The sequence below is a fragment of the Protopterus annectens genome, chromosome 2.part1 (assembly GCF_019279795.1).
Source record: "Protopterus annectens isolate FY-2018-M chromosome 2.part1, PAN1.0, whole genome shotgun sequence".
NCBI lineage: Eukaryota > Metazoa > Chordata > Ceratodontiformes > Protopteridae > Protopterus > Protopterus annectens.
The window spans coordinates 1,385,171,637-1,385,196,793 of NC_056729.1; the positions used below are offsets into that span (position 1 = coordinate 1,385,171,637).

Consider the following 25,157-nt stretch of genomic DNA (forward strand, 5'->3'; position numbering starts at 1 on the left):
TGCTGTCCGCTTGGATCAGGCAGTCGTCCAGATAAGGGTAAATTTGTATCCCTTGAAGTCTGCAGTAGGCAATCACTGATGCCAGGCACTTTGTGAATACTCTGGGCGCAGTAGATAAGCCAAAGGGCAATGCAGAGAATTGATAGTGGATTGAACCTGCAAGAAATCTGAGGTATCTTCTGCAGCTTTGTCTGATTGGGACATGCAGGTATGCCTCCTTGAGGTCCAATGTTACCAGCCAAAATTCCCTGCCCAGCATGGGAAGAAGCTGCTGTAATGTGAGCATCTTGAATTTTGGTACGAGTAGAAATGTGTTTAGGATGGATAAGTCCAAAATGGGTCTCCAGTCAGTTCCTTTCCTTGGTACCAGAAAAAGTCTTGAATAAAAACCTTGACCTTGTTCGTGAGTAGGTACCTCTTGAATAGCTCTCATGCTTATGAGCTTTGAAATTTGCAGTTGTGCCTCTGCCCTTTGATTTTGTGGCAGGTTTGGCATGCCTCCCATTTTTGGAAGTGTGTGAAATTGAAATTTGTAGCCTCTGTTTATAATGTCCAGAATCCATTTGTCTGTTGTGACAATATGCCAATTGCTTGCAAACAATGCTAGCTTTCCTCCCAAAGGTGCTGCCAGCTGAGACATGCTTGGCATGGAAATGAGGGAGTCATTGGGTTTGCTTCCTGTATTGTTGTGCACTGTCTTCGCCACCTCTCGGTGCTGGAGTTTGCCATTGTCGGCCTCTATATGATCCTTGTGATTGCCCTCTGCCCCTTGGGCGTCTGTATCTACCTCTTTGGGGTTTGTCAGTGGCTGGAAAGGACCAGTTTTTTGAAGGCCAATTTCTGCTAAAACGTGGTGGTTGGACCTGTAAAAAAGCTTTGACAGTTTGCATAGATTTGGCTTTTTCTTCCATTTTCCATAATATCTCCTCAGCATTAGTACCAAACAGCACATCCTTTTGTAAAGGAGCATCTAGAAGTTTAGCTTTCACATGATCAGGCAAATTTTGTTCCCTAAGCCAGGCATGTCTGCGAATGACTGATCCTGTAGCAGCCGCTCTACTTGAGGCCTCTAGGGCATCATAACCACATTGTAAGGTGTGTTTACCCACTTGCTCTGCACTATGCATCATATCCTGTAACTCCTTCAAATCTGGTTGTTCAGGTTGAGACATTTTATTCCTTAATTGTGATAACAGGAACTGTTGATATTAAGCATATGAAACTGACAATTTAAGGCCCTCATGGCTAGGGTGGCCGAGGTATATACCTTTTCTCCCCACCTTTCTAAAGATCTTGACTCTCTTTCTGCAGGAAGTGGATTCTTGGCAGTGGAGGCCTTCAATCCCTTGGGGCCTTGTGAAATGGTTTCAGGGTCAGCATTATGGCTTTTGAAGAGAAATTGGTGAGAGTTAGGTACTCTGTAGTACCTATCAGGTTTGACTGGTGCAGGAGGCAGAGAATCTGGGTTAAGGCAAGCCTCCGAATAAACATCAAGAAGTATGTCCAAAACAGGGGGTATCGCCAGAGGTCTGTGGTGAGGTAACAAAAGAAATTCCCTAAGTCTTTTCTTGGAAACTGAAAAGCGTGCAAGGTTTCCCCAAAGGAAAAATCCTCAGGAGGAGATACAGAAGGAATGGACTGCTCTGCATCCGAATCCTCAAAAGGGGAGTAAGAGTGTTCCTCTACATCAGAATGTTCTGATAAAATGGATCCCTGATCATAAGAGGGAGAATCTTCCTCCACTCTGGGTCTCTTGTCTGGAGGGGGTTGAGAACCCTGATAAGAGTAATTAAATCCTCAGCCATTTTAAGCATCTGTTTTTTAGGCATGGGACCTGGAGACGAGCCCTGTGCAACAGGCCTCTTGGGATGCCTGGCTGCTTTGGATTTAGTAAAGGCCTTAATAGAAAAAGAAGATGAGGGTCTAAAGACACCATGGGTGGAAGTGGACCTGTCCACATTAGTAGGCTCAACATTACCAAAGGCTTCGGTGGTTGTAGTCTGGGAAAGGGCCGAGGTCCCAGTGGTCTCGGGTACAGAGGACACCGCCAAAGTAGTATCGTCGGTAGTCAGGGACTGCAAAGGCGTCTCGCTGAGAACCGGACCACGTGTAGCCTGTTTTGGCGTGGTGTCGGTGGGGACCGCGGGCCTCGCGTGTCGGTCCTTGTCCTTGCGTTTTTTGGACAAAACGGTAGTCGGAGTGTCCGACAACATTTTATAATCAAAGGCTTTACCAAAATAGTGTTGGGCGAACTCCGCCCGACGCTTAATAGTGCGTTTATTGAAGGTAGCGCAAAAGCGACAGCCCGAGACGTTGTGGTCTGGGCCTAAACAAGGTATGCAGAGGGAATGGAAATCCTTATGCGGTATTTGCTTCCCACAAGAAACACAATTATTAACTTTTTCTGACATCGGTCTGAGGCAAGAAAAGTTTCCCCAACGGGGTACTTAGCTTTAATGAAGACTTCGGTTTCCAATATTTCCGTAATTCAGGAGCTGGCCGACCGGCACTTGCGAACTGCTTCTGCTTCGGGCACCGCGCGGCAAAAAAGACTGAAGTACATGGCGTCGGCTGTGTCTTATATACTCCGGCCTCACTGACGTCAGGAGAGAAAGCGACTACAACCGACGCCGGACCTAGACTTTAGAATTCGGCCGACCGAGGGACCGCCTGACGGCAGAGAACCCATCTGTGATTACTGCAGCTGTATGCACGATGGACATCCCCTGATCAAAGTAATTAGGTCTTCGGCCATTTTGAGCATCTGTTTCTTAGGCATAGAAGTCTGTCCTGGAGAATGCTGTTCTTGTTTCCTTGTCTTTAAAACTACTTTAGACTTTGTCTTGGATGCTGAAGTAGGCTTTATATAAAGTTGTGTAGGTATGAAAACACCGTCAGAAGCTGATGCCTGCTCAGTGGCTCTGGACCCATCTGAGAGATTAATTTCCAAAGGGCCAATACCTTGAGTATCCAGAGGCCTAGTTGTCTCCACGTGGGAGTCGGAGGCGGCCTGTTGCTCTGAGGTAGCAGGAGTCAAGGGCTGCGAAAGCGCCTCACTGCGCACCGGCGAACCAGCGACTGGCCTAGAAGAGGCTTCGTCGTCGGTTTTGGACCTCGGATGCCTGTCCTTTTCTTTATCCTTGCGCTTTTTATGAATTCCGGTCATCGATTGTTCCGACGGCATTATATAGTTAAACCTTCGGCCAAATTAATGAAAAGCAAAATCGTACCGACGCTTTATCGTGCGTTGGTTAAATCTAGCACAAAACCGACAACTAGCAATGTCATGGTCAGGGCCTAGGCAAGGAATACAGTAAGAATGAAAATCCTTATGAGGTATTTGCTTACCACAAGAAATACAATTGTTAACTTTTTCTGACATCGGTCTGGAGCAAGAAAAATGTTTCCCCAATGGGGTACTTAGCTTTATTGAGGACTTCGGATCTGAAATTCAATTTCGAAAATCTCAGGAGTCGGCCGACCGGCACTTGCGAACTGTTTTTGCTTCGGGCACCATGCGGCAAGAAAGACTGAAGAAAATGGCGTCGGCTGCATCTTTTATACCCCTGGTGCACTGACGTCAGGGAAGCGGCGACAGCAACCGACGCAGGACCAGGACTTTGGAATTCAGGCCGATTGCAGGTAGCCTGCCAGCAAGATAACCCAAGTGTAATGACTGCAACAGTGAAACGCGATGAACATCCAGACTTGATGGGGCCAAAAAGGGGCAATAAAGATCACTCTGCTTCTCAACCTTGGAGCTTTCTGGAGGAATTTTGGGATGAGAAGAAACAGGGGAAAGGCATACAGAAGATTCGGGGGGCAATCGTGCATCAGAGCCTCCCTCAGTGACTCCCCCTGAGGGGAGATCAGGGCAAAAGGGCAAAATAGCTTCTGCATTTGTTGTTTAAGGGAGAAGCAACGGGGAAAGATCTGATCCACTATTATAGGACTGTGGGACCACTTGTGAAGCATCAAAATGGTGGGAGGTTGGCCTAATGGCTAAGGTGTTTACCTTACAGATACAAGGTGCAGGGTTTGATTCTCATATGGGGTAATTGGCTAGGCTTAAAATGGCCCACAAGGGCAGTTAGCTTAGTGGTAATCTATGAAACTATGAACCTATGAAAATGTTCCCGCTCAGATTGTCAGCAATAAGATTGGAACTCCCGGGAATGTGCATTGCTATGAGAAAGCAGTTGGAAGGCATCACCCAGTGCCAAATTCTCATGGCCTCCCAACACAGGGGGTAAGACCTGGTTCCGCCTTGTTTGTTGATGTACCAGATGACTGACATTGTCCAATTGAATTGCAATGGTCCCAGAAGGAAGAGATGTGTGGAACGCTTGCAATGCTAAGAGAACTGCCGTCAATTCCAGGACTTTTATGTGCAAATTGGCCTCCATGGTGGACCAGGTGCCTTGGACTGTCTTTTCCTGGAAATGCCCCCTCCCCCCAACAGGGAAGCATCTGTGGTCACCGTGGCCCTGGGCTGGGGAAGGCAGAATGGTCAACACCAAAGATTTGATTCTAGCTTCATCCACCAAAGCATTTCTTTCTTGCAAATATTTGTAAGGCGTATCATGTGGTCGAATGGGTGGGTTAAGATCGACCACTGTGGTGAGAGGAGCCACTGTACTAGTCTCATGTGCAACCTCGCCAGTGGAACTAAGTTAATGGTTGCTGTCATAGATCCCAATAGCTGTAGTACAAGGCGTGCTGGCACAATTGTCTGTGGAAGGAGGACTTGAATCTGGCTTCTTATTTTTTAGAGCCTGTGAGGAGGAAGGGAAGCTTGACAGGACGTTGTGTCGAAGATCGCTCCAATGAATTCCAGTGCTCTTGTTTGAGACATTTGTGATTTGTCCATGTTGATCATGATACCTAGGTGAAGAGCAAGGTCTTGAGTGTAAGAGATCGATAAAATTCCTGGTTGTGGCACTAAGGAGCCAATCATCTAAATATGGAAACACCTGGAATCCTTGTAGCCGGAGATGAGCTACTACAACTGCCATACATTTGGTGAACACTCTGGGGGCTCTCAAGAGACCAAAGGGCAGTACCCTGAACTGATAGTGATTGGCTCCCAGCCAGAAGCGGAGAAATCTCCGGGAGCATTTTTCCATCTTTATGTGGTAATATGCATCCTGGAGGTCTACACAGCACATCCAGTTGTCCTTCCCCAGAAAGGGGAAGATGGACTGTACCATGACCATCCGGAATTTTTGAAGTTTTATGAATTTTTTTTAGCGAGCTGAGATCCAGGATTGGTCTCCAGGCCCTGTCTTTTTTGGCACTTAAAAGAACCTCGAGTGAAACCCAGATCCGCTCTGGTCTGGTGGGACTGGTTGGATGAATCTTTTTCTTAGCAGCTTTTTGATTTCTAAGGCTGCAGCCTCCCTCTGATTGGGTGGGACATTGGGGATTTGTTTTAAGGGTCTGGGAGTAAGATCGAATGGGATATGATAGCCTCTGGATATTATTCTCTGCACCAACGCATCCGTTATGAGTTGCCAGGCCTGTAGGTGCAGGGGAAATCGACCTCCGACTGCTTCCAGAGGAAAGCAATCAGGCCGCTGAAAGGGTCGGCCGGTGAAGGAATCTTTGGCATCCTGGTTGCGTGGACCCTCTCTGCCCCAAAAGGGGCGTCTTCCAGATGAGTTGCCCCCTCTGCCTCGAGGGCATTGCTCATCACGAGTGTCATGAAAAGATCCTTGGGACTTCTTGAACCACAATTTTCCTCCCCTCTGGTTCCTGGAGTAGGATCTCTGGGAGGGTGGAAAAATGTATGCCCACAGCAGACAAGGTCCTTCCGTCCTTCTCATTATGTGATAATGTGTCTCTTACTTTGGGACCAAAAGGGAAGATTCGTCAACAGGCACGTTGAATAAGGAAGATTTAAAGGGGTCCACGAAGTCACACAAACACATCCAAGCATGCAGTCTCATGACGATGCCTGATGCAGCTGCTCGAGCTGCCCCTCAGTAGTGTGAGAGATCAAGTGCATCAAAGAGTTCAAGATGGATTCCAGGGTAGTTAGCTGAGTGGCAACAGTATCAAGCACCTCCTCAGGCAGTACCCCCACCAAAGAGGCAGACATTTCTGAGATTAGGTCTCTTTGGAGGTGAGTAAAGTGTGCCAGATAATTCAGCGACCAAATGGCAAAGGTCACTGATGCATAGGCCCTCTTCCCCAGTCTGTCCATAGCCTGAGATTCCCTGTTCGGGGGATGAACAATGGAACTATCTTCTGCCAGTTCCCTCTTGGTGGCCGCCGCCACAACCATGGAATCAACTACCAGTTGCTTGGACCAATTGGGCTGGTCTTTAGGGGTGGATAAAATTTTATCAGGCCTCCGGGGGACAGGATCTATGTTGTCCGGGGCCTTCCAGGCATGCTGCACAATATGTGTAATAAGCTGTTCCGCAGGTGGGGTTACCCAGGAAGTAGATGGCTGAGCACAGAAGCCCTGCAAGAAGACAGATTCCTCCAAAGAAGGGTTGGAGGGCTTCCAATCTCCCCTCTGCATGAGGATCTCGAGAATGTCTCCAAATGAGATGTCTTCTGGGGGAGACCATGGGGATCCTTCTCCCTCATCACAATCATTGTCTTCGGTGGTGGATTCCTCAGGGGAATCAAGATGCTTCCTCTTGCAAAGTTTCTTCCAGGGTGGCTCTCCAGTGGGATCTTCTGAGGAGGACTCCGGAGAAAGGGTTCTCTCCAAGGGAAAGTCTTGCGGCTCTTGTGCTCAGGATCCCAGAGTAGGGGGTTGGGACAGCTGCATGCTAGAGGGAGGGTTCTGGTGTCGATGCCAATGGTGCCAACTGCAAGCCTGTTGAGGCAAGGACCCTCTTCATCACCAGGAAGGCAGTCCCGCCCGAGGAGGGATGGGAGCCCGGAACCGAAAAGGACAACCTCGGAACCGGGGTCACACCCCGCCCTGAGGAGCCCACTTCCAGGTGAAGAGCTCCAAGAAGACCGGTAGCTGCAGAGAGAACTGTGGCCATAGATGGCACCACCGGAAAAATAGGTGCCGAACTAGGAGCCACAGTGCCGATGGCCCAGTCAGTGTTCCGAGAGTGCGCCAGTTCCAATGGAGCTGTTGCACCAAGAGTAACTGGTGCCGACAGGGAAGCCTCCACTATTGGAGCCGAGACAGAATGCACCGGGATGGCAATAGGTACTGAAGTCTCCGGGACCTGGGAGGGGGCCGGAGGAGGATATACAGGTGAATATGCCATGAGAGCTTCCGTTCCAAGAGGGAAGGAAGACCTAGAAGGGGTGGGCAATCCTCTAGTTGCCAAAAGCTGGTCCACAACCCTCAATACATCTTGTTCTGAAAGACTCCTGGTGGATCTGAAGGAAGCTGCCAATGGAGAGTCTGGTCTCTCAAGAAATGGGCTAAACTGGTGTCCCAAAAAGGGGTCATAAGAGGGAGAATATCTGGTTCTGGGAAGGTGCTCGACCTTTGGAACCAATGGTGTCAGTGTCATTGGAGCCATATAAGACATCAGCACCGTGGCCGGGGATGGTGCCGATGCAGGTACAGTAGTTGGAGCCTGTGTCAGTACCAAGGTCGGCACCAAGGGAGATGGTGCCGAAGATGGTACAGTGGTTGGAGTCAGAATTAAGGGTGGCACCAAGGAAGAAGAAATGGAGCCTGGTGCTGAAGTAGTCTGCGCCGAGGGCGTGGGAGAAGCCCAGAGTCGACTCGGTTCCAAAGAGGATGGAGAGGTAGGAACAGACTCCGTTTCTCTCTATGTTTTTTCACATCCTTATGCTTAGGAGGTGATGAGACTTCCATCCCAGAAAGAGCCTCTGAGAAGGGTGGTTTCAGCATACCCTTCAGAATAAGCTTATTCTTATGTTTAGCCAATGTACGGTTGCTGAAACTAGAACAAATATCACAAGATGCATTGATGTGGTCAACACCCAAACTATAAACACACCTGGCAAGGCCATCTGAGTTGGGCATCTTACGCCTGCACTTATTACACTGTTTAAATCCTAGTTTTACTTTATCAGACATCACAGAAACTACACAAACACTATAGTCCTAAACTACAATTTAACCAACCAAAAAACAACAGCAAGGTTATAGAGGAAGAGGTTTTTTTTTTTTTTTTTTAACAGATAGAAAAGAGGAGTACCAACAATTGTACTAAGAAATAACTCAAAGTGGTAGGGAAAGGGCGTACCAAAGGTAGGGGAGAGGGACAGTACCAACGATGGTATGAAAAGAACTACTGAAGGTACAGGGTAGGGTTTTAGTAAGAATGTTTAAAGGCGAAAAGATAATCTTAAGGGAAAACTGACTAAATGAAGGTAACTATAGTGATTAATCACAAAAAACACTACACTTAGCTTGAGAGAAGGCTTGGCACATCTGATGAGAAACGCGGCAAACAAGATCTGAAGAGACTATGAGAGGGGCATTATGGGTAAGTCTTAGCTGAGAGTTTTTGGCTACAGCGAGCTTGGTAATGGCCGTGTCGGTTCTGAGGATGGAACCGAAGTCCTAACAGTAAGAAATGAATAAAGATTTACAAAATCAGATTAATAATTTGTCCTTTATCATTACTTTATTGCAAAGCGGTCTGTCACTGTTTAATGGTCACTGTAATGTAATCAATCACTGTAGGGTGCATCTTATACATTTTTAAGCACTATTTTATCCATGAATGTGGGATGCTATCAAATGCTTTTTTGTAGTCAATCCATGCCATACTTAGATTCTTCCCCTTTTTACAGTTCTTCACTGACTTTACTTAACAAATGATCATTTGTTCCATATGACTTTCTTTTATTGCCCTTTTGCTCTACTGTCATAATTGAGTTTTCTTCTAAATGACTATAAACTCTGTTGGCATCGGTTCCTGTGTATAGTTTATACGTCGTCGGAAGGCAAGTTATTTGTCTATAGTTTTTAGGGCAGCTTACAGGTTCACGCTTAAGTAGGAGCATTATATTTCTTGTTGTTAGCCAGGTTGGTATCTGTTCAGGGTGTGTACATAAATAATTCTTACTCATAGCTAAATCTTTGTGCAAAAATGTTAATACTTTTAAACAGAAGATAGGTATTGCATCTGGGCCTGGAGTTTTGCAATTGGAGGCTTTTCTTAACTTTGTTTCAATCTCTCTGGCTGTTACTTCATCCCATTTCATATCCTGTACCTTTAAACTTCTTATTCTTTCTTTTACTGTTTCTATCCATTTAGCATCTTTGTTATGTTCCACAGGATTTTCATAAATACTTCTCAAAAATGCATCTATTTCTTCTTTTTTTGATGGTCTTTCAATTCCTTTTACCTTGTTTCCCAATTCTCTGTAAAACTTTTTTGGGTGATCAATAAATTGCTTATTCTGTACTTTTCCTTTATATTATTTGCATATCTTCTATGTTTTTCCACCTATGCTGAGATTTTTTAGCTTATTTGTGATAGTGCATGACAGATCCTGGTCTGTTTTAATATTGTGCATTGCTTTTATGTCCATCTTTCTTAGTATTTTTGTTAATCTGTTCACTCTTCTATATTCTTCTAGCAGTGACACTTCTTGTCTTAATTGCTTTACAGTTTTCTCCGTTCGATGATTCCATGATGGTATTCATTTATTTCCCTTCCTTTCCCTCACTACCTTGTGTTCTTGTGGTAGAAGTTTATCAGTTAACTGCAGAGCAGTAGATCCTGTTTATTTTTGTTATATTGCATGGATCCCTATGGACCGTCCTAATCACTGTATTCACTTGTTTCATCAAACTTGTGACTTTTTGGGTTTTACTGACCATCTGCAGTCTATTTCTTTCATTGAAATTAATGTCTATCGATGTATATTAAATCAAGCAACTCTTCTCTTAGCTCTTCTTCTAAACTGAGGGCACATTCTTTTGTTTTCCATTTCCTGCAGGCATTCTACAGAAAGTTCTATAGCACCTTTCTGTGGTACATTCTTTTCAATTTCATCCTATGCAATCCATTGCTCAGTCATATCCTCCAAAAGGGCCCACGACAATACCGGAAAAGTGTAGTGTCCCAAAAATCACAGGCACTCAGGAGAAAACAGCCCTTTCAAAAGCCAAAAACACAGTGTCAATGGGACCAGATGGTGTCCCAGGCTGCGTCTTGCACGGACTACAGAACAAACTAACCCCCCACCTAAACACAGGCTGTTCAACCTCAGCCTCTCCACAGGCTACGTGCCCATAGAATGGCGCACAGCAATGGTTATTCCTCTCCACAAAGGAGGGGCCACAACTGACCCTGGTAACTATCGCCCCATAAGCCTGACTAGCCTAGTCTGCAAGGCTATGGGGCGCATCATCATGGAACTCATTAACAAAGACATTGGGAACCTCCAAACACTTGACCCAACCCAGTTCAGCTTTAAGGGTAGATCATGCCTACTAAACCTGGTTGACTTCTTCAAGACAGTCACCAAGGCCATAGATGAGGGAAAGGTGGTTCACACAGCCTACCTTGACCTCGCCAAGGCTTTCGACACCATTCCCAACTCGGGTATTACAGAAAAACCCACCAGCCTGAACATAAACCCCTACGTCACAAGATGGGTTGCCAACTGGCTTACAGACAGAACTCACATGCTAATTATAGCAGACTCCAGGTCCGACTCTAAACCAGTCACAAGTGGTGTCCCGCAAGGCTCAGTCTTGGGACCCCTACTGTTCAGCATATACTTCTCAGAAGTACAGGCAAACACAGGAGGACTATGGCTAACCAAGTTCGCCGATGACTGCAAACTGAGAGCCATAATTGACTCTCCGGCTGACACGGACATCCTCCAAAAGGGCCATACTGAAACGGACACCTGGTGTCAAAGTCATGGCCTCAAGCTAAATGCCAAAAAATACATAGTCATCCCATTTGGAAAAAACAAAACACCCACAAATTACCACATAGGTGGCAGCCTCCTTAATATAGAAGAGGTAATAAGAAATCTGGGGACCCAGGTAGATAGTAATCTCTCCTTTGACAATCATATTGCCAAAGTAGTTAGGAAATCCTTCTATGTGGCCCATCTAATTACTAAAGGGTTCACATCTAGAAATAAAGAGGTTATAGTGCCCCTCTACTCATCACTCATTAGACCCATCATAGAGTACAATGCCCCATTTGGGATGTACCTCACAAGACACTTCCAACAGCTGGAAAGACCAAAAAAGTACCTCACGAAGAGGATTACCGGTCTCAAACATATGTCCTATGCAGCCTGACTGAAAAAACTCCGGCTGTACTCAGTGGCATATTACTTCCTCAGAGGTGACCTCTGCCTGACTTACAAAAGCCATGTCCAACTCAGAATTGATGGACATGCTCCACCTAAAGAAATCCAAGACACTGCGAGCCATGTGCTCTAGTGAGCTAAACCTCACCACAACAATAAATAGAACACGCTGGAGGGATAGATTCCTGTCACAGAGGCTCCCCATGCTTTGGAACAAAATTCTAAATTACATCAGGCAGAGCACCTCGCTAACACTCTTCAAGAGAAACCTTGACGAGTGGATGGGTAACAGAAAATACACCCCTGGGATCACTTCACTGGCTCTGCTTGACAGAGGATCAGTTAATTAATCAATGGGGCGACGAAAGCCGACGCACTCTGGCTAGGCTTATAAATGCCCTTAGGCAGATAGCCTAGTACCTACCTATGAACCTATATGGGAACTCACTGGCCTATCACTCCTCAACACTGACTGCATCAGAGTTTACACAGTTTCCTGTTCCTTCCCTTGCTGTCTAGCTTCAAGTGAATGTTTATACTGGTTTCCTTTGGAAGGCTCTAAAATATCTTTATATGGCACCTGACCAACTGCTTCTTGTTCCCCTGGTTTCCCCTTAATTTGGATATCCAATGCTCTATCCTGTTTTGGTACTTTCTGAATTAGATTTTCTACACTGAATCCTTCACTTCACAGGTACTCCATAACCCCATTTTCTATTTATTTAACTACTAATCTCCTTTTCTACCTTTCCTCTTTATCTTCTTATATTTTGTATTGTAAAGTTTTCCATGCCTGGATTCCTTTGCCTGTATTTCTCATCAAATATTTTTGGTGCTGCTCTTTTTGTATTGGTTAGTTTTGCTTTCTTCTTTACATAAATATTATACCATATTAAATCTCTGTCTTTCCCATGTCCATATTTCTTCTTCAGATGTCTCCTGATCTTCCTACTTCTCCTTACTTTGGGGACTCACATCATGCTGTGATGTAACCAGTGTTAGACATTCTACACTAAATCCTTCAATTTCGCAGGCACTCCATAACTTCAGCTTCAATTTTTTTAATTTCTAATTTACTAATCTTCTTTTCTACATTCCCTCCCTCTCTGTGATATTATTTTTGTTATTGTGAACTTTTCCATATCCGGATACCTTTGCCTGTATTTCTTAGGTTCATAGGTTCATAGGTTCATACTAGGCTATCTGCCCGAGGGCATTTACAAGCCTAGCCCACAGTTTTGTGGCTTACGCCACCCCTTTAGTATGGGGAACTATACCCATTATTTTGCTGTGCCTCTGTTGAGCAGTGACACTGAGGTAATCCCTGGGGTATATCTGCGATCTCCCATCCATTGGTCAAGATTTCTCTTGAACAAGGCCAGCGAGGTGCTCTGCCTCACATATACCGGGATTTTATTCCACAGCATAGGGAGTCTTTGGGTGATGAATTTATCCCTCCAGCACGTCCTATTAATAGCCGTGTCGAGGTTTAAGTCTCCCGCCCTTGTGGCTCTGACGGATCTAGATTTTTTGAGGTGAAGCATATTCATCAAATCTGGGTTTGACATGGCCTTGTATGTTAGGCAAAGGTCACCTCTGAGCAAGCGGTGTTTACTGAATACAGCTGGAGTTCTTTCAGTCGGGCAGCATAGGACAGATGTTTGAGACCCTTTATCCTTTTGGTGAGGAACTTTTGTGGCCTCTCCAGCTGCTGCAAGTGTCGGGTCAGATACATTCGAATGGGGCATTGTACTCAATCATTGGTCTGATGAGTGATGAGTATAGGAGACTATGACCTCCCTTGATCTAGATGAGAATCCCTTCATGATAAGGTGGGCAATGTAGAAGGTCTTCCTAACTACTTTAGCTACATGGGTGTCGAATGACAGACTACTATCAACTTGGGTCCCCAGGTCCCTGATAACTTCTTCTGTGCTCAGTGGATTGCCACCTATTTGGTAGCTAGGGGTAACCTTGTTTTTCCCGAAGGGTATGACTATGCATTTTTGGCATTTAACTTTAGGCCATGGCTCTGGCACCAGTTATCCATTTCTGTGAGACCCTTCTGAAGGATATCTGTGTCAGATGTGTTTTCTACTATGGCCCAGTTTGCAGTCATCTGCAAACTTTGTCAGCCATAACCCTCCTGTGTTTGCTTGTACTTGGAAAAGTAGATGCCAAACAAGAGTGGGCCCAGGACTGAGCCCTGTGGTACACCACTTGTGACAGGCTTTGAGTCTGACATGGCGCCAGCAACTCTGACCCCGTGGGTTCTGTCACTCAGCCAGTTTGCAACCCATCTTGTGATGTATGGGTTAACATTTAAGCTGATGAGTTTTTCAATGATACCCGAGTGGGTATTGTATCAAAGGCCTTCGCCAGATCGAGGTAGGCTGTATGGACTGTCTTTCCCTCATCAATGGCTTTGGTGACTGTTTCGAAAAAGTCAACCAAGTTTAGAAGGCATGATCTGCCTTTGACAAAGCCAAACTGGGATGGATCCAAAGTCTGCAAATTCCCTATGTCTTTATTTATGAGGTCCATTATGATCCTCTCCATGGCTTTGCAGATAAGGCTTGTCAAGCTAATGGGCCGGTAATTTCCAGGATCGGTGGAGGCACCGCCTTTGTGAAGTGGGACCACAGTTGCAGTGCGCCACTCCCTGGGTGCGTATCCAGAGGTAAGACTATGATTAAACAGCTGTCCTAGCTGTGGGTTTAATTCCTCGTTGAGTTCGTGGAGCACACAGCCGGGGACACCATCAGGTTCCATGGATGCTGTGTTTTTTGCTTTGGAGAGAGCAGTTCTCACTTGGGCGTTGGAGATGTTTGGGGGGCTGCAATCGCTTGGTATAGATATCTCTCCTTTTCACATATCTTTGAGGCTGCCTTCTTTACATTGATTAATTTGGCTTTTTCCTTTGTATAAATATTGCACCATATCAAATCTCTCTTTCCTTCCAATGTCCACCTTTCTTTTTTACACTTTTCAAAAATCTCTAGGTTTTGTTTATATTTTCACATTTCCTCAGATACTTCTTTTTCCAAACAGATCAAAGTTTCTTGATCTACATAGAATCCCCTGCCTTGGATGTCATTCTTATACTTAAGTTCAAGAAAGCTAGGCCTGAACTTTCTGCTGCTCAGTGTGATTCGGAAAGAGATGTTGCAGGAATCCCTTGTACATCAGATTCTTTCACAGACACCTGGCACTGCGACCCCACTGAAGGCCATGACAGTGACAGACTCTCGTACATTTGATGAGACTGCTAATACAGGTACAGTTGAAAACAAGGGTACATAGTGCTTCACTCATTGACCTACTCAGCTTACAAACAGTTAAACACATTTAATTTTACAACAACTTACAACATACAAAATAAATTACGTTGGAGTCACATCGATGAGCTAAAGCAACAATTCTGATGTGTTGCTAGTGCATTACATGCATATAACTTTATGTGTTCCTTAGAAACCTGAAAAAGCAAAGCTAACTAAAGGACTGCTGTACTGCAAACTCAACATTGCCAACATCCGTTTGTAAAATGGGTGTTGAACCTTTGGAGAGGGTCACAAGACATACAGCTTGCAGCAAAGACTTTATAAACATACTTTGATCATATTTACTTGCTTTTAGCCAAAAGTATCCCTTGAAGTTTTCTATACCATCTCCTAAAAGCACCTTCAGGTGCTCCTCTCCACCTCTCCAACTAACACTCCTCCCCAAGCTTTGATGGTTTCAACAAGTCAATTTTTACAAGAGCTCTAACTTCTGAGTGAGCACAGCTAGGGATATGACTGTAATGGTGACACAGTATACTTGTGATTAGCACAAGATGGAATAACAGACAAAGACAACCCAAGAAGAACATACTTGCATTCAGTGATCATTACTTCTGACAAAGTACAGTTTTGTACCTACCATAAATGTAGATGTCCGAACAGGATAGCATCTGCAGTCCTAACAAATGGGTTGTCCTGTCGTCAGGCAGCCCTTCGGTCGGCCGGATTCCAAAGTCTGGGTCTGGCCTCGGCTGGTGTCGCACTTCACCCGACGTCATCTCTGCTGGTCTTCGGGTATAAAGGCATCAGCCGACGCCATTTTCCTCAGTGTTTCTTGCCCCAGATGCCAGTTGCCCTCTTGGAAAACTAAATTTTGGATAAATGCCAATGTTTCCAAAAAAAATAGTAGGCAAACACAAAAAAAAAATAAGCATGTATGTACATATATACAAACAAATACACCATAAGAAATCCCCCCCCCTAGCTAGCTATTAGGTGGGTAAATACCCTAGGAGTACCACAGAGGGGAAGGAGGGTGGGTAATCCTGACTGCAGATGCTATCCTGTTCGGACATCTACATTTATGGTAGGTACAAAACTGTACTATGTCCTTCAAGGATGCATCTGCAGTCCTAACAAATGGGTAGAATACCATAGCCAAACTAGGGGAGGAGGAAGAAGAATTATGGTGTAGTTAGGATCCCTTGCAAAACAGCAGTGGCAAACCCTGCTTGGGATCTAGAGTATAGAGGTAAGTTGTAATGCTTGGCAAATGTATGCACGGAGGTCCAAGTAGCTGCCTCAATAATGTCCTTGGTAGCCACTCCTCGTAAGAAAGTTGTGGTAGTGGCTGTAGCCCTTGTAGAGTGAGGTCTTATGTTCTGTGGAATTTGCTTTCCATGGTAGGAGTAACAGAATCTTATGCAATTTCCTATCCACTTGGAGATTGTCTGTTTTGAAATTGCTTTTCCTTCCCTTCCTGCTGCATAAGCTACTAAAAGCTGGTCAGTTTTTCTATTGCCCTTGGTTCTGTCCAGGTAGTAGCGCAACTGTCTATGTACATCCAAGGTATGCAGTAGTCTTTCCCCCCTGTTCTGTGGATTGGGAAAGAAGGTAGGTAGGTGGATTGCCTGGTTTAGAGACACTCTGGATACCACCTTAGGCATAAATGTAGGATTAGTTCTCATGGACACTCTATCTTGATGGAAGATTAGGAAGGGTTGTACTGCCATTAAGGCCTGTAGTTCCGAAACCCTTCTTGCTGAAGTAATTGCCAGTAGGAAAGCAGTTTTCCAGGATAGGTGTTGAAGATCTGCTGTTGCTGCTGGTTCAAATGGAGGGAGTGTCAATTTTTCTAGCACAAAGTTCAAGTCCCATGCTGGTAATGGTGGTTTCCTAGGAGGTTTTACATTCTTGATTCCTCTGAGGAACTGCCTGAGTAGAGGATGTGAGAAGACAGGGGATCGAGCTGTATTCTGCAGAAATAGCTGATGCATGTATCTTGATGGAGGAATAGGACAGGCCTGTATGGAGAAGCTCTGCCAAGTACTCCAGGATGTTAGCAATATCTATCCTTGACACATCTTTTCCTCTTTCAGTACTCCAAATGACAAACCTTTTCCATTTTCCTGCATAGTTCCTTCTTGTTGAAGGTCTGCGGGCCTCAAGGATAATGTCTTTAACCCTTTGGGATAAATCTGGGTTAGTTGCTGTTATGTAATGTTCCAGGCAGTCAGTTGCAGAGTTTTTAGGTTTGGATGCATGATGTTGTAGTCGTTCTGAGTTAACATCAAAGGCATCAGGGGTAGTGTCCACATTCTCCCCCGGGACATGCTCCTCAGCAATGGATACCAGTGTTGTCTTGGCCAATTTGGAGCAATCAGAATTATCCTTGGGCGTTCCTCTTTGATATTCAGTAGTACCTTGTGCATCAAAGGAAGAGGTGGAAATGCATATGCAGTCAGGCCTTTCCAACTGAAGGATAGAGAGTCCACCTTCCATGCAAGTGGGTGGTATGTCCTTGTGCAGAATTTCTTGAGCTGGTGATTGAGTGGGGATGCAAATAGGTCTATTTGTGGCATTCCCCATTTCTTTGTGATGGCCTTGAAGATGTCCGGGTGTAGCATCCATTCGTGAGCATCCGAGGTAGTTCTGCTTAACATGTCTGCTAGGATGTTTTCTTTTCCCGGTACAAATATTGCCTGTAACTGGATGTTGTAGCTCAGAGCCATATTCCAAAGGTCCAGAGTCATTCTGCATAGGGGGTATGAATGAGTGCCTCCCTGTTTGTTGATGTACCACATGACTGTGGTGTTGTCTGTCCTTATCATTAAATGGCCTTCTTTGAGGAATGGTCTGAAATTCTGGATTGCTAGTTTTACTGCCAGCATTTCTTTTTGATTTATGTGCAGGTGCAGCTGGTCTGGAGTCCATAATCCTTGTATGCATTTGTCCAGCATGTGTGCCCCCCAACCTAGGTCTGAGGCGTCCGTTGTGATGGTTTGGCTTAATTGGAAGTTGTGGAAGGGCAAGCCTGGGTTTGACTGGCATGCTTGAGCCCACCATAGGAACTCTTGTTTCAGGCATGGAATTAGTGGTATTTCGGTTTCTAAGCTGTGCCTGTGTTGAGACCATAAATTCTTTAGGTACCACTGTAGCTTTCTCATATGTAGTCTGGCATGGGGGACCAGGATTATACATGATGCCATCAAGCCCAAGGCCTGCAGTACTTTCCTTGCTGTTAATTTGTTCTGCTTTGTTAATGCCAAGAAGTAAAGAGGGAGTTGTTCTTGTTTTTCTGCAGTTAGGAATGCCATCTGTTTTACTGTACCCAAATCCGCACCCAAGAATGTTCTTGTTTGGGATGGTATCAGTCTTGACTTTTTTAAATTGACTGTGTATCCCAGGGCTTGTAGTAAGCAAATGACTCTTTGTAAGTCTTTTGTCAGCTTGCTTTTGTTGTCCGCTTGTATCAGGCAGTCGTCCAGGTATGGATAAATTTGGATTCCCTGTAGCCTGCAATGAGCGATTACTGATGCCAGGCATTTTGTGAATACTCTGGGCGCAGTAGATAAGCCAAAGGGCAATGCTGAGAATTGATAATGCTCTGATCCTGCAAGAAATCTGAGGTATCTTCTGCAATTTGGTCGTATGGGGACGTGCAGGTATGCCTCCTTGAGATCTAGAGTTACCAGCCAACACTCCTTGCCCAGCATGGGAAGAAGTTGCTGTAGGGTCAGCATTTTGAATTTTTGGGACAATGATGAATGTGTTTAAGGCGGACAGGTCGAGAATAGGTCTCCAACTTTTCTCTTTTCTTGGTACTAGGAAGAGTCTGGAGTAGAATCCTTTGCCCTGTTCTGTTGGTGGTACTCTTTCCACAGCTCTCATCTTTTTACTGGTAAGGTGTGGAAGTGAAACCTGTAGCCTTGGTCTATGGTCTGCAAAATCCACTTGCCTTTTGTGATATAGTGCCAATTTTTTGAAAATAAGGCTAACTTTCCGCCTAAGGGTGCTGCTATTTGTTCCCTGGTAGGCGGTGTCAGAGCCAAGTCACTGTGATTGTCCTGTTGCAGTGGCAGTGGTTGTGTCTGTGCCTCGCTGGTTACTGCCTTGCCACTGGCGTCCTCTGTAGGCACCTCCTCTGGATTGATTTCTGCCTCTGGAACGTCTATTCCTGCCTCTCTGAGATTTAGAGGAGTCTGGAAAGGACCAATTTTGGAAGGCCAGTTCCTGCTAAACCTTGGGGGCTGAACCTGTAAAAAATCCTTAACTGTTTGTACAGATTTTGCCTTCTCTTCCATTTTCTTCATTACTTGCTGAGCAGGAGAACCAAATAGACTGGCCTTATCCATAGGAGCATCTAACAGCTTTGCTTTAACATGATCCGGCAAGACCTGTTCTTTCAACCATGCATGCCTTCTTATAACTGTGCCAGTCATGGCTGATCTAAATGAAGCCTCCAGTGCATCATAGCCACATTTTAAAGAATGGTTACTAACCTGCTGAATGTTATTCACCATTTCTAAAACATATTTCTTATCTAAGGAGTTATCAGAGGACAGTTTCTTAGTTAACTGATCAAGCATAAACTCTTGGTATTGGATCATATGAAACTGACAGTTCAAAGCTCTAGCTGAGAGAGTAGCAGAGGTGTAAACTTTTTTACCCCATCTCTCTAAGGACCTGGATTCCCTTTCAGAAGTGAGAGGGTTTTTTGCTGAGGTCGAAGCTACTGCCTTAGGCCCCTGGGAGATAGTCTCAGGATCTGCAAGTGGGGCTTTGTATAGGTGGTGATGAGTGTCCGGTACCCTGTAAAACCTATCTGGTTTGGCAGGGGCTGGCGGTAAAGTATCAGGAGCAGTGCAAACATCATTAAATGCATCATCCACAACAGGCAGAACTGGGGGTATAGCTAAGGGCCTATGTTGCGGTAAGTGTAGAAAGGTCCTAAGCCTTTTTCTTGAATCTGAGAAATCTTGTCCCTGCCATTGGAATTGCTCTCTCATGGCATGTAAGGTTTCCCCAAAGGAAAATTCCTCTGGTGGAGAGGCAGATGGAATAGATTCTTCAGCATCGGAGTCTTCATAAGTAGAGAAAGGAGCCTCTGGATGGTCTGTAATGTCTGAGTCATCAGAAGAATCATCTGAGGACACTGGCTCTGGGGGCTCTGCTCTAGGTCTCTTTTCTGGAGGCTGAGAGGCCCTGTCTGGGTGAGATTGGGATCCCCTAATTAAAGAGATGAGATCCTCTGCCAGAGTAAGCATTTGAGAACTGGAACTGGGCCTGTGTGAGGGGGGCTTAACAGGCACTGATTTAGCAGTTTTGGCTGCTTTAGCCCTGGCAAAGGCCTTAATAGACATGGCTGCAGGAGGCCTAGCAGCACCACGTGCTGGGGTAGAGACATCCAAAGGGATGGTGTCTGATAATTCTATAGGAACCACATTAGTAGGCAAAACTTCAGAGGCCGATTCAACTAGGGTAGCAGGAGCCTCGGTAGTAGTCAAGGATTCGGCTGAAGATTGACCCGTTTGCTCGGTTTCGGCCAAACCGAGACACTCGCGTTTGCTTAACCGTGGTTTCGGCGAAACCGCAGACCGCGAGTGCCGGTCTTTTCTTTGCGTTTTTAACAATTTGAGAAGTCGGAGGATCCGGCGGCATAATGTCGCAAAATCTGAGCCGAAAAACTGTTCAGCAAACTCCGACCCGGCCTAAGCGTTCGTCGGTTGAAGGAAGCACAGGCTAAACAGGCTGCTACGTCGTGGTCTGGGCCTAAACAAGGTAAGCAGTAAGAGTGGAAATCTTTATGAGGTATTTGTTTCCCACAAGTTAAACAGTTATTTACTTTTTCTGACATCGGCTGAGGCAAGAAAGAGTCCCCAACGGGTACTTAGCTTTAGAAGTCTTGAAGTAGTATTCGGTAGTAGTAATCTCTGGATCTGACCGACCGGCACTTGCGAACAGCTTCTGCTTCGGCGCCACGGCAAGAAAGACTGAGGAAAATGGCGTCGGCTGATGCCTTTATACCCGAAGACCAGCAGAGATGACGTCGGGTGAAGTGCGACACCAGCCGAGGCCAGACCCAGACTTTGGAATCCGGCCGACCGAAGGGCTGCCTGACGACAGGACAACCCATTTGTTAGGACTGCAGATGCATCCTTGAAGGACATCCAGCAGAGAAAAACTGGTACAGAAATGAAGTAAAACAAAGTGTGACTAGCAATGTCAACAGTATCCACTAAATGTACGGTGATACAAAGCGAATATTCTAGCAATGGAAGTATTCCCTAATTATTTTTTCAATTATTCTATTAATATTATGTGTTTTCTTTTGTAAGTCAACTTTGTGGGCCACTGACAGCAGTCAGACACACTTCTTTTCAAACTAAAAAGAACCCTGCACAGGTTAACTTACAGGAACCTCATATGCTAAATTAATTAAATTCTTACTAATGAAAATTACCTGTTCAAACATCTCAGCAGTATATTTAGGTGGAAATGCTGGAGGAGGAGGAGGAGTAGCTCTTCCATTATCATGACAGGCAGGAGGAATTGTATTAACCGATCGACCAGTGTTATAATTACACTCCAATGTGTAGCTAAAATAAACAAATATTAACATGAAAAATGGAAACAAAGTAAGCAGAAATTACATGATTTACTTCACTCAATTACATAAAGGAACCACTATATTTAATATACTAGTGAATGTGATTACTATGCAGAATATTGTCACATATCTTTTTTTTTTTTTTTGCCAGTAATCAGTCCACTCCCAGCCTATCAGCCAATTCGCTCCCCATCACTGGTATATCACCTGCAACAAAGGAGGAACAGATGTTGACACTGGAACATAAACTTGTGAAGATGTCATAATATTTTTTCAAATATGCAGCAACAGCAACTTACTCCTATAGAAACAAATTATTAATTCTGGATACAGTTCCAGACAAACACAGCAGCAGAGATGTTATGCTAAAATAACAAACGCACTTAAAGTGCCAGTATTTGGGTCTATGTTCGTGCATCAAAATTTGCTTTTAAAAAAATGTACAGGGTCTCTCTAAGAATATTGGAGGTCTCTGTTCGCTCATCAAATATGGATTACAGCAAACGCCTTATAATCAAACATGAAATAGTGAAACTTTAAAGTATCAAAAATGCTTAACATCATAAAATAATTCATCAAATGGCCATAGTTGGCCAACAACCAGGAAGTACAGTGACGCACAAGGTAAGTGAAGGAAGCCTTTTTTTAAATCTGGCCTATTCCCCACTGTAGTGCAACCTCGAAGCATACAAGTTAGGGGGAGTGTGGGGCCGAACCCTCCCCACCTTGGTTGATTATGTTTACAATGTTGGCCAACTATGGACATTCGATGAATTGTTTTACAATTTTACGCATTTTTAATACTTTAAAGTTTTGCTGTTTCACATTCGATTATAAGGCGTTTGCTGTAATCCATATTTGATGAGCGAACAGAGACCTCCAATATTCTTAAAGAGACCCTGTACATTTTTTTTTAAAAGCAAATGTGTGGAAGGGATTCCCCAACAGGGCCTTACTTGCCCCACAATTAAAGACACCAGTCAACCATCGATCCTTTGAAGCCCTGGAGGAGTTTTCTCACAGGCAGCAATAAAAATACTGGAGTATTTTGGTACCTAGGTGCTGTTTTCTCCATACAGGAGCATAAGACACAGCAGCCTGAGCACATGTGAGAGGAGACTGAAAGCTTTTAGAAGAGTCTCCAGCCATTGTATCCATAGCAGGATAGAAGCCATAAAGCCAATGTTATTGCAGCAATGATTTATGATGAACATTTATCAACACTGATGAGTACCCAACTGTGCTCTCGTACAGGCAATCATCAAAGTAGGGGCCAGAGAGGACATTACTCAGATTATTGAGGCTCCCTCAACAGCATGTAACCACTGCCAACAACTAAGCAAAGGATACTACTAGTGAATCCCTAAATGAAATCACTCATAGGAGACACAGATGTAGTTCTTTTTCCTGCAATACCTGACTAACACATCTAACATCTTGTTAAAATTCTATGCAAAAAAAAAAAAAGAGGCCAAATGGCAGAAAGTAATGCCCATCAATGGCAAAGGTCTCTCCTAAACCTGCAGGAAATTTTCTTCTTTTATGTTAAGAGGTAGCCTAGAAGAAAAGAAATGATATGAGGGCATTACAAATACGCCCTAATTTTGTCAGTGCCTAATGTCATCTCAGAAGGGTGACCACCAGGATGGTCTAACTGGCTCCTCTATAAAGATCAATGCCTGAGTCATGCCATCAGGCAGAGGTAAACCCCAAAGAGTGCTACCCTAGTCATGGCAACAACACAGAGGAAATTGCAGTAAGCCAGGTGAAATTTAAGTGTAAAAAAGAAGTCATGTCCTTACCATAACATTCCATCTGTGTTGTCGATCTTCATTCATTCTTGACAGATGGGTTCGGTTCCGACATCTCGGAACTGACTCGGCCATTATTCAGCTCAAGCCAGCCAAAATATTCTTGAGCTAAGGCTCTATCCACAGTGCCCCTCTCTCCATTACCTCAAATAGCCTATTATAGAAAAGACAGAAACCCTGTCTAAGGTATAATTCTATAATCTCCCAGAACAAGGTCCAATCCTCCAGAAGTCTCTCAGAGGGGGAAGGAGGCGATGTCTAGAATGAATGAAGATCGACAACACAGATGGAATGCTATGGTAAGGACATAACCTTTATCTGATGTTGTCAATCTTCATTTATTCTTGACAGATGGGACAGAGTCCTCAGCTACTTTAGATCCTGGGCGACCCTAAGGAAGGATACTTTTGAGTACCATAGAGCCAAAGGATGAACTTCCCCTGAAGACCACATCTAGTTTGTAATGCGTGATACAAGTATGAGGAATAGCCCATGTTGCAGCTGCACGTATTTCTTCCATAGAGGCCTTGGAATGAAAGACTGCTGAAGTGGAAACAGATCTGGTGGAATGCGCTCTAACCGGAGCAGGTAGTTTGAGTTTACTCTGATTGTAGACAAAGGTGACCTAAGCCATCTAAGCCATCCTGATAAAGTAACTTTTGACACCAGGTTACCCAATCTGGGTCCTGAAAAAGATACAAATAATTGGTCTGATTTTCTAGAAGGTTTTGTTCTGTCCAAGTATAAAGGAAATTGTCTGTGAACATCCAGCAAATGTAAACAGTATTCACCTTTGTTTGAAAAGTTTGCAAAGAAGACTGGCAAGTCTATAAACTGATTAATATTAGATTCTGATCCCACTTTGGGGGAAGGACGATGGGTTGGTTCTTAGTGACTCTCTCTCCCCTTGTGAAATATGATACAAGGATGCTTTACACATAAATCTTGTAATTCAGAAATTCTCCTGGCAGACGTGATAGTCACCAGGAAGAGGGTTTTCCAAGATAAAAGTTTGAGGTCACAAGTAGCTGCTGGCTGAAAGGGCTGTCGAACTAGGCATTGTAAACCAGAGTCAAATCCCATGGTGCAATAGGATCTTTGAAGGGGGGCGTTTATATGTAAAGTGCCTTTAAGAAAAATTCTGCATAAATGATGAGACATTAAGGAATGGTCATCAAATCCGTCATTAAAATTGGAAATAGCTGCTAATTAAACCTTAATTGTGGAAGTAGAGGCTCCTGATTCAAATAAGGATGCTAAATATTCCAGGAACTTAACTGATGCTGAAAAAGGGTCTATGTTGTTCGTACAAGCCCAAATCGAAAATCATTTCCATTTGCTAAGGTAAAGTTTCCTAGTGGGTGGTTTACGGGAAGCCAGAAGAATCTTTTGTACTGAACAGAGTAAGTTATTCTGCCTGGCAATTACTGGAATTGGAGATACCAAGCTGTCAGCTTGAGATTCTGGAGACTGGGATGCACCAAGCCCTGTGGGTGAGAAAGCAGGTCCGGAGCTGGATCCAGAATCCAAGGGCAGTGAACCAGATGAGGCCAAAGAAAGTACAGTTGTGTACATTTACCATAAATGTAGATGTTCAAGTGTATTCACTGTTGCAGTCAGCACTTTTGGGTTATCTGCATGCAGTAGCCCTCAGTCGGCCTGATTAACAAAGTCTTGGGTCCTGTGCCGATTCCTGTCCCTTCCTCCATGATGTCAGGTCGTCAGGGGTATAAAACATGCAGCCGATGCCATTACATCAGTTTTTCTTGCCCCAGGTGTCAGGTGCCCCCTTAATGGGAAGCAATTAAATCTATAAATATACAAGGTTATACCGCCAACAAAAAAGCAAATACACCAAAAAGCTTTTGAAGATAGCAAAGGAAAGTAGAGGTATATCCAAAAAAAGAAGGGGGCTGGAGGGAGGGTAAAGTACAGTTGTGTACACTTACCATAAATGTAGATGTTCGAGTGTCTTCACTGTTGCAGTCATGACTGTAGGGTTCTCCCCTGCCGGCAGGCAGTCCTCGGTCGGCCAGAATCCCAATGTCTGGGTCCGGCATCGGCTGTTCAGCCATGCTCCCTGACGTCAGAGCGCCAGGAGTACAAAGCTGACAGCCGACGCCATGTTCTCCAGTTTTTCTTGCCCCAGATGTCAGGAGTCCCAAAATGAGTAAGGTCCCATACCCTTTGCAAATACACCTCAGAAGAATGGTG

The 25,157-nt window shown here is 44.6% G+C and overlaps 1 protein-coding gene across 2 annotated transcripts in view; it reads right to left on the reverse strand.

Annotated features, from left to right (window-relative positions):
- Nucleotides 1–25,157, reverse strand: part of AGBL5 (AGBL carboxypeptidase 5) — a 2,459,386-nt gene that overhangs the window by 1,085,610 nt on the left and 1,348,619 nt on the right. For both annotated transcript variants that reach the window (XM_044062862.1, XM_044062863.1), the window contains exon 9: nucleotides 20,986–21,121. In XM_044062862.1, the coding sequence (XP_043918797.1) occupies nucleotides 20,986–21,121 (136 nt within the window). The remainder of the gene's footprint in view (nucleotides 1–20,985; nucleotides 21,122–25,157) is intronic.